Source organism: Penicillium concentricum (assembly GCF_028827145.1).
Source record: "Penicillium concentricum strain IBT 3081 chromosome Unknown utg000003l_segment0_segment0, whole genome shotgun sequence".
Lineage (NCBI taxonomy): Eukaryota > Fungi > Ascomycota > Eurotiomycetes > Eurotiales > Aspergillaceae > Penicillium > Penicillium concentricum.
Window position 1 is genome coordinate 699,133 of NW_026622756.1, and position 15,604 is coordinate 714,736.

Below are 15,604 nucleotides of genomic sequence, written 5' to 3' on the forward strand. Positions count from 1 at the left end.
TGAAGTCTACACTATAATGTGGGCCGCATTTATCTCCGACGTCCGTATTTTCGACGGAGTTTTCATGTTATCCGAATGCGACCATGTTCCCATCGAGTCTGGCCGCATAATGGAGATTGTCAAAAACCCTAGTTGACTTCCGCTGGCTGTTGTAGGATTGATGCCTCCCATTACATTATGTCATGTTCTGCATGCGCTAGTGTCTCAACAGCCTGTTATGCGCGAACCCTTGCCCGGGTGAAGGCTAGCGTCCTGAATGCTATATCCGCCATGGTCTGGTGGCTCATAAAAAAGTCCACTTTGGTTGAGATGCACTACTGCTGGCCCAGTGCTATTGGACAGATCAGACTAATTAATAAGTGTTTTCCTGTATGTACCTTCTCGATCAATCTTGGTTGATCTCAATGACAAGTTGATGGGAAATTAACTTGAATTTCGTATTGTGCCGATATCGGATCTACTTACTTTGTATGAAAACTCATCGGAATGGAAATATATTATGTACGATTTATATAATGGATGGACTAATACCTCTAGGTAAATGCACTGTCACTGATTTCCAAAGATCCTGGCCAGGCTAGAAGTGACTTTGGCCAAGTCGGCCTTGGTATTGCATGCCGCAAAAACAAAACGATCCATTCTCACAATGACGTACCGCTTTGCGCCAACGCTCTTCCACATGAGGTCCTCGTCATATCCTCGAGGTACGGGACGATCAGCGCATAGTGAGGATTGTGCGAACTCTTCGCCCGTGGCGGTACGAAATACCCGGTGCCACCTATCCGCCTGCTTATGCGCTGCATAATTGGTGTTCGAAATACGAGGAACAAAGAAGGTAGCATCATCCGCCGACAGCAACCCCATCTGAAAAATCTCGTCAAGATCTTCTAGCGCAGCATCCAGTTCATGGAGGCCATTCAGTAAGACAACGAGTTGAAATACATTCCCACTCCGGAAAATGACATCGTCCGTAAACTGCACATTCGCATCTGGATCCAGAGCGATGCAATATGTCTGCGGGAAGCAGAGCCCGCCATCGAACTCCGGCATGAATGGCATCCCTGCTGAGTGGGTGTACCGAGTCGGACCATCACCTCGCGGGCCCTGCTCAAGCCAGTGTTTCCAGCTAGGAATAAGCTGGAGGAACCACATGCCCCAGTTGCGAATTAGAATGTGTAGCAGGCTTTTCCCATTGACCATATCTCCATTTCGAATGGTAGAGCCAAGTGATTTGTCGAGTTGTTGTTTCCGTTCGAGATACCAGCCGGTGAAAAGGCTTTCATAGTCTAGTTGAGGAGATGAGCATGCGATACCGAGGCGCCAAGCGAGGGAAATAGCATCTCGAAACCCGGACGTAATTCCTTGCCCTCCGACTAGATGTCATTGTTAGATAGATGATATGAGTATCATAACACTTGATCCACTTACATGGCGGAAATACGTGAGCCGCATCACCACACAGAATCACCCGTCCGAGGGCCCATTTGTTGCAACTCCTCGCAGAGAACCGAAAAGGCCTCGATCGCAAAACATCGATGCAGTCCTCCGGGTACTCGACATCCTCAGCGAGTCTAGGTAAGCCGTCAGTCGATTGACCAATCATAGTCTCCTTCTCGTATCAGAACATACCCATAACGACTACCAGAATGCGTCAAATAAGGGTAAACGACTTCTCTGACTTTGTCCCGCCCAGCCATTTCCGTACCATCCTCATCGGAGGTAATGACAAACTCAAAGCGCCAGAGTCGGTCTTCCGGGCGACCAAATCGGCCACATACAGCCGGACGGCTGGGGTTGCAGAGGAAACGGAAGTCGGCTGGGAAAAAAAGGTCGTACACTTCATCTGGTGTATATCCAAGATCCCACAATGGGAATGAAGGGTGCGTCTCCTTTGTCGGAAGGTGCATTTTCCAGTTGAGAGCCACCCAGGTCTCTTCGTATCTTGTTCTTTACTGGAGTTAGGGGATCATATATCGTTTTGCGATAGGACCTGATAGCTTACTGCTCGGCCCACTCTAACTTGATCCCCTTTGGCTCTAGGTACATCTTGCGTGTGAACCCTGTCTTTCCATCTGCTGCGGCCAGGAATCGTGCTCGGGTTCTTTTCTCGGTACCGGATTCATTGGTGTAGGTCGCGTATACCCACCCCGCATCCTCGGTGATGGAAGTCAATGTGCAACTACTTCGCAGTTGGGAGATATCAAACTGGTCCATGGCCGCTCGGAGGTATTTCTCCAGGACTGGCTGCTTGTGAGCAAGCACGCCGACATGGCCGGTATTTCCCTCTGTCTAAAAGATATCAGTTGTTGTCTGATTGGTATATGTGGATGTACCTACGGAAGCTGAATCGAAATGAAGGAACGGTTTGGCGTGTAGGTTCTGATGTACGCCACTGACGAATCGAATCTTTGGAATGCCTGGGTATAAAAATATTAGCCCACATGTTCATCTGTATGTCAAATACTGCTTTTCCTAACAGGACCCAATCTCCGTGAAGATGTGCTCGTAAAGGCCAAGGCCTTGCATCAACCGAATTCCGTCATCGTCGAGGGCAATCCCACGAGGATCCGTGGTTATAGTGGGTTCTTTTTCTAGGACGATATTTCGAACGCCCAGTCTCCCCAGATACGCCGACAGCATAGCTCCGGTAGGGCCACAGCCGCATATCAATACGTCTGTGGTCTCCCACTTATCATGAGAAGCCATTTTAATATATATCTGCGATGGTCAATGGTCCTCAATTAAGAGCAGGCGGGAATAAGGAAATAAAATAATTATTAGAGTATTTAAAGTAGCTAGATGAAGATGACCTAAGTTTATCGTTTTGGCCGCGGGATATCCAAGGTGTGGGGACAATGTGTCCTGCGGGTACAATTATGCCCCTTTTTCCCGCAGAAGACATCATATTATGACAGAGATCTGCCTGTACGACAATGTATGGTATGACACGACGATATGTAACTCTCTAACTAACTAAAATGACAAAACCGCATTATTTGACAATCTGCGCGGACATGATGACTAACTGTAATATGCACTTTTGTATGATATGGTTAACTGCCGATGTCTACCGACATTCGGGTATTCCAACTCTGTATCAACTAGGTATTGCAACCTTAGTTTCTGACATAGTACGCCAGTCGGATGAATAGCAATATCTAAGCCCTACACCCAGCGGCTGCAGTGGCAAGGCTACACCTCGGATGTACGCTTCTCCGTATTCCCGAAAATTCCGGGTATTAGCAGTCCTCAATGTCGGAAATGAGGGATCAGGTAGGAAGGATTCGAACCTGCAGATCTCGATTCTGCATGACAAATCCAACATAAAAGTGCACATTAAATTAATTAGCCTTCCATGTTGATTTGTCAGATTGTGTGGGTTTCAATTGAAGGCAGAGGGAGTCATATTACCATTTTAGGGCTTCCATACAATAGTAGTGGCTGATTTTGGTCTGTCATTCAATCCAAGTTGAGAACTAAGCTTCTAGCTTCTCCGCAACCGCTTACTGGGTACGTTCAATCCATGCAGGGAGGCCATTACAAACGCATTCCAAGCAAGTAACCTTAAAAAATTGCTCCAGCTCCCTAAAGCGTACTTGCCAACCAGTCGGCCCTGGCTCTTCCAATAGTGGGTGTCCTTTATTGAATTGGTCATGTTATTCCGGGGTTGTGGAGAAACGATGGGCTCGTGAATCATGGAGCAGCAAGCATCAGTGACGATCTGGGCCCAAACCTCTCTAAGGCTCATGATTCCAGACTTGTAAGCCTGGGCGTAGATTTTATGACTACACATGACGACCAACATAATAGATTTACTTTACATGCGGCGGGTAGTGAAATGCACAAGTTTAGCCTGTCTCGGTATGAGTAACGGGGATAATCAATCGAAACGAGATCGACCAGCGTGTAATATTGATCTCCACTGTTGTTGTTGAATAGGTACTATTGCGTTGCAAGGCCCTACCGCGTGATGTAACTCTGTAAATGTGCCTCGACATCTGCTGGATTGTGAATTTCGATGGTGATACCTGTATCATGATATTCTGGGCACTATGAGACTGTTGTAAATCCCGTATCGAAGGCCTTCAGCTCTGTAATGGTTGCTATAGACTTCTTCAAGGTGGTGATGATCGGAATATACGCTTCAGCAATGTCACATGTAAGATACCCTAAGAGCGGGAAAAGCTTGCCATTGGCATCTCGTGGGAAATCGTAATTTATTTGGATATGCACTTTTCGTTGCTCTGTGGGGTGGCGGCTAAGCCGCATCGCGCGCCCAGATAAGGTTGTATGCAAAATATATGGGAATATGATGACACACCTAATGTACAAGGCTTGCTATCGAGGCTTCGGTACAATTTCTTTTATACATAGTATATATCAAGGCGAGTATAGTTGGAAATTGGGGGTACAGGAAGAGAAGACAGTTGGATTCGTATGGAAATAGGCTACAGAAGCGAATATACAAAATAAAACTACTCCAAGAATGTCGCAGGCACCTCGGGCCCCCACACAGCAAGGGACTCACTCCCAGCCTGCACATACCCAATCGGGGTATCCCTATTCACCAAATCACCATCGGCATAATGCTCAATCATATTGCCAGTAGTATCCCACCAATAGTCGAAAATCTGCGATCCAAGCACATGTCGGCCAATGCCCCAGACAGAATTGTATCCCCTCTGGGCAAGCCACTGGTGGCCCAGATGCTGGGTGTCGAAATCATGGACCTCGAAGGAGCAGTGATGGACATGTGCACCACCGGGACTCGCACTCAAGAAGAACGAGTGGTGGTCTGTGAGAGTATCGCCTAGATCGATGTGAGCGAACATGCTCACGTTTTTCTTGTGGCCGTCCTTTTCGATGTATAGCAGGTCGGTAGGCACAAGGTTGAAGGTGGATGTGTAGAACTTGACTAATTCGTCAAACTGCTGTGTGCATAATCCAAAATGGCCGAGCTTAAAAACAGGTCAATATGTTTCAACTTTGTTAGCATAGAGTCAGACATACTTTGTGGACACCTGCTGGTCCTGGCTCAAACCGGTTGAACTCGCGACGGCGGGCTTTGTCACCGGTGTAGTTGAGCACGACCTGTTCCGGATGCTTTACCCCTGCGTCTATAGGCTTCTGTCCGAAAGCCACGTTGAAGGGAAATCCTTCGGGGTCGGTGATGGTCACTAGAAAGCCTCCACCGGGGGCATCGCTGAGGTCCTGTACTGGACTGGCTGTCGGCAGACTCGCTGCTCTGGGAGACACCAAAGATGTCAAAAATATATATCTTCCAATAAAGTTATGGTCACTCACTTGTTGAAGTCTTCTTGGCTTAGCGCCTCAAATGTGCCACCTAGGAACTGCTTCGGCCCCTTCCGCGCATAGTAGACATACTGATCAGACCCGTATCCCCGGTACCAAATCTCATCTTTGACCTTTTTTGCAACCTGCATCCCAAAATCTAGATTTTTCAGATAAAGCAGCCAAAGTAACGGAATGCTCAACTTACGGGTCATAAAACGGTGCGTCTCTTCAAGGTCGGGGTGTTGGTATCGCATGTGAGACAGCTTCTTGAGATGAATACGGTCCTTGCGATTGATCTTTTGCTTTTCAAGCCAGCTTCTCTGTGATTCATTGGCTTTGCCAACGGCGACCACGTCAGGGACTGTGGCGCCAATATTGGGCTTGACAGGGGTTGCTTCCATCTTGAATAGAGTTAACTGCGTAGTGATTCAATTCAAGGCTATCCTTTCGGCAGGAATAAATTGTGATGTCAGGTGGTGAGTAGTTCAGTCATCTTATATATGTTAAGTCTTCCCCATGTATATCCGCTGTGTAAATGGCAAAAGGATTGATCCCACATCAACTGAGGATCAGCCCCACCCCTGCTAGTATATAATCAACCCGAAACTCTTGAGATAGTGGCCATAATAATTCCGTTGTTGACTCAATATGCCTACTTTCACAAGACTTGTGCGGTTTTCCGCCGGCTCGCAATCTCACTATGGAGATCTCCTGGCCTTTACGGACGGGAAGTATACGGTCCGGAAGCTGAACGGAAACCCGTTCACGAAACTGGAAACTACAGAGGAGACTGTCCAGATTGACACAGTAAGTCATTATTTCACAAGAGGCTAGGATACATAATTGACCGTTTGCAAGCTTGAGTGTCCACTCGAAAGTACCCCGGTCATCGTTTGCATCGGACTGAATTACAACCAGCATGCGAAGGAGGCGAATGTCAGTATTGGGCATGTATATTTTTAATTGATAGCTACTGACTTTGACAAATAGCTTCCTATCCCTACTTACCCTGCCGTGTTCACCAAGCCCGCTGACGCACTTGCCGGACCCTTTGAAGCAATTGACATACACCCCGACGCCCGCGAGCTTCTCGACTACGAGGGTGAATTGACCATTGTGATCGGTATAGACGCAAAAAACGTGTCGGAGGAAGATGCTTTGGATTATGTCTTGGGATATACAGCTGGAAACGATCTATCGGCTCGAAATTTCCAGCTGCCTGAAGCCTCTGGGGGCCAGTTCTGCTACGCCAAATCCTTCGATCGATTTGCGCCCGTTGGCCATGTGATTGTGGCCGCATGCGAGATTCCAGACCCCCAGGCACTGAAGCTGACTACCAAGGTCAACGGGATTGTCAAGCAAGAGACCAGCACCGGTGACATGATCTGGAGTGTCCGTCATATTATTAGCCACCTTTCCCGGGGCACAACCCTCCGAAAGGGCACCATGATTATGACGGGCACTCCATCTGGTGTAGGTTATTTCCGGAAGGAGTTCCTTAAGCATGGAGATATTGTTGAGGTGGAGATTGAGGGAGTTGGAGCAACCAAGAACCGGGTTCGCCACAACTGAGTGGTATAGGCCCCGCATGGTAGACCCCACATTTGGAAATAACGGAGGTCGGAGCTTAGAAGGGACCAAATAGTCGTCCTCGGACCTATCGGAAGTCTTATCGTTTATGATCTTACCGCTCGATTAACATAGCCTCATGGGAAAATTTCGGATATCCATTGGATAATATTCAATTTCACTTTTCCATTCCTCTTCGCTTTATAACTTTAATTGTTTGATAATTTTTGGATACCGTTAGGGGGAGTGAGTCGCTATAGTACCGAGAACGGGGAATATGCCTCGCCTACTTTCCCGTTGAAATAAACCTCCAAATCTAGTTCCGTTGGGTTTACCGACGATATTTCTGCGATATGCCGCAAAATGCTATCAGGTCTCGGTCTACATCGCCGTATCTGGGCTTGAAGGCCCAGCGCAGGCGCAAGACCTCCAAGGAAGAACGGATTTGTCCGGTCTGCGCTCAAGCATTCAAGAAAGCGGAGCATCTGGCCCGGCACCTCCGGTCTCACACAAAAGAGCGACCATTCAATTGCCCTGTGTGCCACAAGGCATTCGCTCGACAGTAAGTCACCCTGAAGGTAATTAGGGACTAGTCAAAGCCAGCGCTGATATTCCGAAGGGATACTTTGTTGCGGCATTCACGGTCTCACCCCGCTAATAATGAGGATTTTGAAGTATCAGAGATGAACTGTGAGCCAGTCGGTGGCGGTCATGGGCGAGACATGAGCGATGAGCCTTTGATAGCCCAACCTCCCTTCGCCTTGACAGTCTCAGGCCAAATGGAGTCCGAGTCGATGGTAGGGAACATGATCCCTCCTGTCTCCCCACCTAACAGTGCATCGATTGGTAGCCAGACTCTAAACCTTTCTGCCCCTGACAATAGTATATATAATTCCCAAATGGCCTCTTTGACCCCGTCATTATTTTTGGAAGCAGGAGAAGATTGGGACGGCAGGTCACAACTCGCCTTGAGGGATCACCAGCTCGACCGAGATTGGGAGACCCTATTGACTGGGGAGTACTTCGATTTGAATGCTGTGAACATGTCCCTCTACGCAACCTCTGAGCCTTTTCCTACAATCGACACGCTACCCAAGATATCCACCACTCGGCCACATCCTATCTCAAATCTTGACGAGCAATTGAATCAACGTCAACGTGCTAGCTCAGTCCAGCGGAAATGGCATACTTCCTCCGAGCTGACGTCTTTCTCGGGAAAGATGACCCCGGATTTGTCCCAAGAGGGCAATGACATAAACGAGTCTTACCGCGAGAGACTCGCGGAACATCTCCAGCAACCAGTGCAATATGGAGTCCTGCCATCTACTGCATTTCTTGTATGTTTGGTCTTTTTTTGATCCTGAACCATCCTGCTAACTTTTGAATAGGGCCTTTGTATTCAGGCTTATTTTTCAAACTTCCACCCTCTATTCCCGGTTGTCCATATGCCCACATTCCGACCGGGCACACAAAACTCGATACTACTTCTCTCCATAAGTTCTATCGGCAGTCTATTTATTGGATCGACCCGCGCGCTGGCTCATGGAATCAGTATGTTCGAGCGGCTCAACAAAGCCATTTTAGCATCGGTATTTTTTACCAAAAGTAAAAGTGGCTGAAAAACGCTAACAGTTGCAGTGGGACACTTATGTGTCAAAATCAGGGTGCTCATCCACGATAGCGCTGCAGGCTTCACTTATAGGCCAAACATTCGGTCTATTGATGGGGGTATGTCTATATTTTATTGCCTACCTTCTCTCGGCCCTAAAAACGTCGTTTAATAGACTAATTTTCCACCCGGTATCTAGAGACCAAAAGACTTGTTTGGTATTGAAGTCTTCCATGGAAGTGTAATCGCCGTGAGTCTTCAAAGCAGGAAAGGGCTAGTGGTGTGATCTAACAGTATCTAGTGGGCGCGCAAAGCCAAACTGTTCCATTTAAGACACTCAGATTGCAACATCCTAGATCTAGATGGCAATGCTCTACAGGATGCTTGGGTTTCATGGGTCAAAACCGAGGTGAACCTGCGGTATGCAATACTCCAAGCGCTCGTATTCCTCTAAATAATATCTGACGTCCACAGGATCGTCCTTAGCCTCCACATTCACGACGCCGAACTCGCACGATTTCATCACCACGAACCCCTCCTCCGCCACTCCCTCGACCGACTGCCCCAGATATCATCCAGCGAGCTCTTCGCAGCATCAAGCGCTAGCGACTGGAAAGCACTACTAGCAGAAACCCAACTTCAAAATCTAGCAAGATCAACCTGGCCCCAACAATCCTCAGCAAACACCCAATCCCAATTCCAGTCCCAGCCTTGTTCCAATCCCCCCTTGGCACCCGGCGACTTCGCCCTAAGCGGGATGCTAGAATCTATCAGCGCTCTATCTAGCGATGACAACACGACAACAGCAGAATGCCGCAACCTCCTAACAACCTGGTATGCTGACTACGCACCAGAAACCCAAAGCAAGCCATCTTGGCTGAACCTACTAATCCTGTGGCACTCAATATTCATAACCCTACACGCAGACTTCAACGCAATAGAAAGCGCCTGCGGGCGCGACGGCTACGACGCAGCCCAAAAGCACATCCCGTACGCCCGCTCATGGGCCCGCTCCCTCGACGCAAAGCGCTGTGTCCTCCACGCCATGCTCATCCAGAAGAATTTCGAGTCACTCCCTGTTGGCGCCGAGCCGGCGATTCATGTCCCACTTTGTCTGTACCACTGTGGTCTTGTTTGGGCTTGTTTTATGTGTTTTAGTGATGATTTCGAGCCAGTTACCGTTGATGCCACGGATAATTTGCAGTTTGGCGAGTTGCAGCTGGATGGTGTTGATGGTATTGGTATCTTGCTTGGGCAGGCTGGTGCGCTACTGCCGAGGAGGTTGGCGACGGGGTCATTGTTTCGTATCATTGATTTGCTGCAGAAAATTAGCCATTGGAGGATCTCGCAGAGCTTGGCATCGACGCTATTGACGCTTGTTGAGGAGACGCAAGATTTGTTTTGATTTACTCGGATAGGCCTTGCTTATATTACCAATACCAATCAATCTCTACAACAATTTTGCCACATATTCCAATGGTTCTCACCGTAGCCTGAAATATGACAATGGAGAGTCCCTGGCGAACACCCAAGACACCCCTGGGACTTAATCGGCACAAGCTCATTATTGAGCTAACCACCCTGCTGCGCGCGCTCATCCTTCTGGAAACTCGTCGTGCTGCTCGCGCGAGATACTGAACTGTGCGGCCACATTTTCCGAAGTCTGCCCCATACGCTGCGATATTTGTGATGCGACCGGGTGCGAGGACATGCAATCCGACATCTCGGGGCACCGTTATCGGCATTCAAGCTTATGCTCCCAGCTCCAATTGTCACCCCAACGTCAATCGTTCCAGCGATGATTTGGTTGGCAGTGTTCTGTGTGGGCAGCAAGCCGGACGAGCAGAAGCGGTTGACGACGAAGGCTGGGGTAGTTACAGGGTATCCTGCGGCGCGAATGCCGGAGCGGGCGACATATACCGAGCCTGGGCAGCGGACATGGTCGACACAGACATATTCGACGAGATTTGTATGTTTTTTTCGTGTTGAGTTTTGTGGATTAAAAATAGGGATGCTTCCAAAGTTGCCTACTGTATATTACGTACTATTTTATCCTCAAACAATATTTAAAGGCTTGGTGAACACGCCTACTGCGGTATGCCAATCCCTGTTGCGGATGTTCGTGTGCATGTTCTGTAGCCCCAATTCACCGCTTATAGGGCCCGCGCTGTAAAATTCCCCACAGTGTGTCATAAATAGTAATTTGCTCGTAGTTAAGAATAAATTACGACTTGCTAAACAAAGTAAAGGTAAGCTTGACAGCTTGTAATCAAAAGTAGGAAAAACCCTGGATTAATTACGAGAACTAGAACTAGATTATATGTATAAGAGCGCGTGTATGTGGAATTATTCCAGATTATTTAACGCAAATGCGTTTGTTCAATTCAAGAATAGAAAATGTCTCAAACGTCCGTGTATGTAGGTGATCCGTTTCATACAAGCGGCGTCCCGTTATGTGGGGATCCGTAATTTCAAATAAGGAAAATGTGTCGCGTCTTGGAACCCTTAATGCAAATGACTACTTTATAGTAGAGGACACCAGTTTCGGGAAGTACTGTATCAATTGGTCGCTACTGTACAGCCAGACCAGTTTCGGGAAGTACTGTAGTACTCCAACACCCGGTAGACACTCGATCGGGATAGCAAGTCGACTCACAGAGAGGATCCTGTACCGGAAAAATTGTTGTGTACCGAACGGAAGGGATGGCGGACCCACACGCGGGAGGGCCCGAGCCCCCTCGCACAACCACACCTGGAACGACAACGACCAACGCGTTGGATAACTCTAATTCGACTACTGCGCCTCGGACCAGAAGACAGGCCCGGCCCAGCGATGACCACACCACCGCAACGCGTTCCGAGACCACGAGATCCGGAGACAACAATGGACGCGTCACGACCCGGGACATCTGCCGCCTGATCGAAGGCTTAAAAGAGACGATCGCCTACCAAACCGAGCTCATCCAGTCCACCAAGAACGAACTGCTAGAAGTGAAGCACGACCAGAACGTCCTGCAGACGCAGAACGAGAAACTCCACGAGGAAGTTCGAGCCTTGCGGACACATATTGATGCCCTCCCACCACCACCGACCGCAAAATCATGGGCCACAGTAGCAGCGAGCCACCCACCTTCTCAATCAAACCACCAGCGCCTAGACAAGGACCAAGACTGCGTCCGAATCAGCACCCAGCGCTCTTTCGTGGATCCTAGAGACAATGAAAGCAACGAACCAAATACCTTTGGGCGATATCTCCCAACGGAGACCGCAAACATCCAAATCCGCACGGCGCTGTCGAACGCACCGTCTACACACGACGCCCAAGTAGCCGGGGTTGGCACCACCAAAACTGGATATGTCATCCGGTTCAAAGACACAGAGTCGGCGGAAGCGGCCCGCAACAGCACAGAATGGCTGAACGAGCTAGGAAACAACACGAAACTGGTCAAGGCGCGGTTCGGCGTCGTGATACACCGGACCCCGACTGAGGATTTTGACCTCGAGAACGCGAACGCACAGGCGATTGAGAAAATCATGAAAGAGAACGACCTAACCGAGCCAGGACTCCGGATCGAGGAGGTGGCTTGGCTTAAGAAGAAAGACAAGGCACTAGGGAAGTTTGCCTCCCTAGGCATCTGGTTCGACACCGCGGAAGGAGTGGATTACATTCTAGGCAAGGGCTTCCTGGTCGGCCGGAGATTCATCGACAGTGTGGAACGCTGCGAACTAAAAAGAAAGAGATGCTTCCGGTGCCAACGATTTGGACACCTTACATGGTCATGTAAAGAAACGCCGCGATGTGGACACTGCGCTGGCCAACACGAGCGAGAACGGTGCCCCCCGGGTGTGAGAGCCCGATGCCTCGACTGTGGTGGTGAACACCCAACCAGCGATCGCCAGTGCCAAACGCCGGCAACCTCTAACTCCCAATGTTAGAGAAAAACCTACGTGTACTACAGTTAAACATCATGAAATCGGGATCTAGAATGGAAGCGCTCATCAACGACCACCAGAGCCAGGACCTCGATGTACTCCTGATCCAAGAACCATCTATCACCGCCTATCAAACACACGTCAACCACAGCGCCTGGCGGCTATACCGGCCGACTACCGAGCCTGATGCAGGCCGGTTTCGCAGTCTGATCTACGTCAACCGAAAAGTCTCAACCTCGTCTCATCGACAGATCGCCTGCGACCACCCGGATATCACGGCAATCAAGATCTGGACAACCGACTCTCAATTTCTTATCTTCTCGGTCTACCTCTCATGCGTTCCACTATTCACGCCGAACGAGACGTCGGCAGAATTAGCACTCACGGCAATCCAGAAAACACTGTTAGCCAACACCCAAGAGGATCAAAAGACAACAAGCGTCATCTTGTCAGGTGATCTCAACCGCCACCACCCGATGTGGGGCGGCAACAATATCCAACCGCGATTCATTGAAGACGCAAGCGAACTGATCAACTTCTTTCAAGCGCATGGCTTACATAGCTGTCTTCCACGGGGAACAGCGACATTTTGGCCCTTTAACGACCCAGGGAAGAGCACCACTATCGACCAGACGGTAACGAACCGCCCGGACCTACTCGTCAAATGCCATCTCTACCACGAAAACTATGGGTCAGACCACCGCGCAACGTACTCCGAATGGGACCTACGATCTCAGCGCCAGCCCGCCGCTAAGGCCAGGAAAGCCTACGACCGTGCGGACTGGTGTAAGATCGCCGAAGACGTACGTCGACAATTGGGCCCATGGAAGGAGGTGAAAACGAGACCAGCGCTAGATGAGACAGTCGACAAGCTCACAGAGGCAACGGCCATGGCGGTGGATAAGCACACTCCCGACCTACGACCAACGCCATACTCCAAACGCTGGTTCACCCCAGCCCTCAAAATACAGCAGACCGAGGTCAATCAACTACGCCGGACGTGGCAAGAAAACTGTGCGGAACTCGGGCGGCACGACGCCCGCTCCACGACCCTCTTTCAAGAGATGCAGCGCAAACGACGATTATGGACCCGGACCATCGAGAAGGTGAAGGCGTCACATTGGAAGCAGTTCCTTGACGAAGCCGGGGAAGGGAAGCTCTGGAATGCAGCCACCTACATGAAACCACGAGAAGCCTGGGGATGTGTGCCGGCATTGCACGTCGGCACAAACGAGCTCATAGAAAATGAGGACAAAGCGCAGGCGTTCCTAGACGCTTTCTTCCCGCAGATGGACGAACCTCACGAGGACTTGCCCGCCCAGGCACCTCTCGCACTCCCGTGGCAACCAATCACCGAGCTTGAGATTCAACGATCTCTTCATGCCGCAAAAGGATCTACCGCACCTGGTGAAGACGGCTTGCCGACGCTAGTGTGGAAACAGCTATGGATGCACCTCAAGGTCTACATCACGGGGATCTTCACCGCGTCATTCAATCTAGGATACCACCCGGAGCGATGGCGGAGCGCGAAGATTGTAGTGCTACGGAAACCCAAGAAACCGGATTACTCGGTCCCTGGGGCCTATCGCCCGATCTCACTCCTCAACACACTAGGTAAACTCCTTGAAGCGGTGATGGCGCGCCGACTGTCGTATCTCGCTGAAAAGCACGGCCTGCTACCGGACACCCAGTTTGGAGGACGACCAGGAAGAACTACTGAACAGGCCCTTTTGGTCCTCTCCAATGCGATTGACCGAGCGTGGTACAAACACAAAGTGATAACGCTGGTGGCATTTGACCTGAAAGGTGCCTTTAACGGAGTCAACAAAGTAAGCCTAGACGCTTGCCTCCGGGCAAGGAGAATACCCACCGTGGCGAGGAAATGGATCGAGAGCTTCATGAGCGACCGCCACGCCAGCATAGGATTCGATGACTACCGCACCGAGACCACACCACTGCCGAACGCGGGACTCGCACAGGGTTCGCCCCTGTCCCCGATCCTCTTCGCATTCTTCAACTCTGACCTGGTCGACCAACCTGTCAACTCTCACGGTGGTGCATCTGCCTTCATCGACGACTACTTCCGCTGGCGCGTGGGACGCTCGGCCGAAGAAAACCTAGCCAAAATACAATCGGAAGACATCCCCCGCATTGAGGCATGGGCCCGTCGAACGGGGTCTTGCTTCGCAGCCGAGAAAACCGAATTGATTCACATCACCAGGAAAAGACGCGAACAGCTTCAGGGTCAAGTGGTTATGAACGGTAAGACAGCCGAACCGTCATCCACGGCCAAGCTGCTGGGGGTGGTTTTCGACCAGGAGCTTCGCTGGAAGGAACACGTCCAGCAAGCGATCAAACGCGCAACCAAGGTCAGTGTTGCTTTGGGCGGGCTGCGGCAGCTGCGCCCAGAACAGATGCGACAGCTCTACCAAGCCTGCGTAACGCCGGTCATAGACTACGCGTCGACAGTCTGGCACGACCCTTTACGAGACAAGACCCACCTACGACACTTAAACACAGTCCAGAGAACCACATTGATTCGCATCTTATCAGCTTTCAGGACAGTGGCCACCACGACTCTGGAAGTAGAGGCACATGTTCTGCCAACGCACCTCCGCCTCCGCCAACGAGCACAGAACACCATCACAAGCCTCCACACTCTACCGCGCGATCATCCTATCTGGGATGCACTACGGCGAGCCCAGAAACGGAGGAACAACATCGGGTCGTACGCTCGTTTTCCACTGGCGGAAGCCCTGAAGACCATGAACCTAGAAAGATTGGATGAACTAGAGACGATCGACCCACGGCCACTGCCCCCATGGCGAGCAGAGTCCTTCGCGGAGATTGAGATCGGGTCCGACCGAGAGACGGCAAGAGAACGGGCTGAGACCGTAGGGTCCACATCCGCCATCGTGGTCTACTCTGATGCTTCGGGACGTGAAGGCCACCTGGGCGCTGCTATCGCTGTACTCGACAACAACCTAGAGGTCATTGAATCTCAGCAGGTCCAGGTGGGACCGATGGACCGATTGTCGGTTCACGTAGCGGAGCTGATTGGCATCTTCTACGCTGTCAGTACAGTGTTCAAGATCAGCCATCAGCGGCGAAGAACAGAAGATAGTGAATCAATGTTTGCAACGATCCTCTGCGACAGCAGATCGGCCTTGCAAGCAATCCAGAACCCGGGAAACAAAT

The 15,604-nt window shown here is 50.2% G+C and overlaps 5 protein-coding genes across 5 annotated transcripts; 3 read left to right on the forward strand and 2 right to left on the reverse strand.

Moving 5' to 3' along the window:
* Window positions 1–549: 549 nt before the first annotated feature.
* On the reverse strand, window positions 550–2,706 carry N7517_008115 (monooxygenase; the record flags this gene model as incomplete). Its single annotated transcript, XM_056725845.1, has 6 exons — window positions 550–1,373; window positions 1,429–1,571; window positions 1,630–1,947; window positions 2,003–2,289; window positions 2,338–2,417; window positions 2,478–2,706. 6 exons carry the CDS (start codon window positions 2,704–2,706, stop codon window positions 550–552), a joined length of 1,881 nt encoding a protein of 626 aa, XP_056576696.1.
* Window positions 2,707–4,475: 1,769 nt separating this feature from the next.
* Window positions 4,476–5,696, reverse strand: N7517_008116 (2,4,5-trihydroxytoluene oxygenase; the record flags this gene model as incomplete). Its single annotated transcript, XM_056725846.1, has 4 exons — window positions 4,476–4,958; window positions 5,011–5,245; window positions 5,305–5,452; window positions 5,501–5,696. The coding sequence occupies 4 exons, from the start codon at window positions 5,694–5,696 to the stop codon at window positions 4,476–4,478; spliced, it is 1,062 nt and encodes a 353-aa protein (XP_056576697.1).
* A 247-nt stretch (window positions 5,697–5,943) lies between these two features.
* N7517_008117 (fumarylacetoacetate hydrolase family protein) lies at window positions 5,944–6,867 on the forward strand (the record flags this gene model as incomplete). Its single annotated transcript, XM_056725847.1, has 3 exons — window positions 5,944–6,102; window positions 6,154–6,246; window positions 6,286–6,867. The coding sequence occupies 3 exons, from the start codon at window positions 5,944–5,946 to the stop codon at window positions 6,865–6,867; spliced, it is 834 nt and encodes a 277-aa protein (XP_056576698.1).
* A 350-nt stretch (window positions 6,868–7,217) lies between these two features.
* N7517_008118 (uncharacterized protein) lies at window positions 7,218–9,878 on the forward strand (the record flags this gene model as incomplete). Its single annotated transcript, XM_056725848.1, has 7 exons — window positions 7,218–7,426; window positions 7,484–8,201; window positions 8,253–8,453; window positions 8,497–8,592; window positions 8,673–8,723; window positions 8,775–8,893; window positions 8,948–9,878. 7 exons carry the CDS (start codon window positions 7,218–7,220, stop codon window positions 9,876–9,878), a joined length of 2,325 nt encoding a protein of 774 aa, XP_056576699.1.
* A 284-nt stretch (window positions 9,879–10,162) lies between these two features.
* On the forward strand, window positions 10,163–10,646 carry N7517_008119 (uncharacterized protein; the record flags this gene model as incomplete). Its single annotated transcript, XM_056725849.1, has 2 exons — window positions 10,163–10,442; window positions 10,633–10,646. 2 exons carry the CDS (start codon window positions 10,163–10,165, stop codon window positions 10,644–10,646), a joined length of 294 nt encoding a protein of 97 aa, XP_056576700.1.
* Window positions 10,647–15,604: the final 4,958 nt, after the last annotated feature.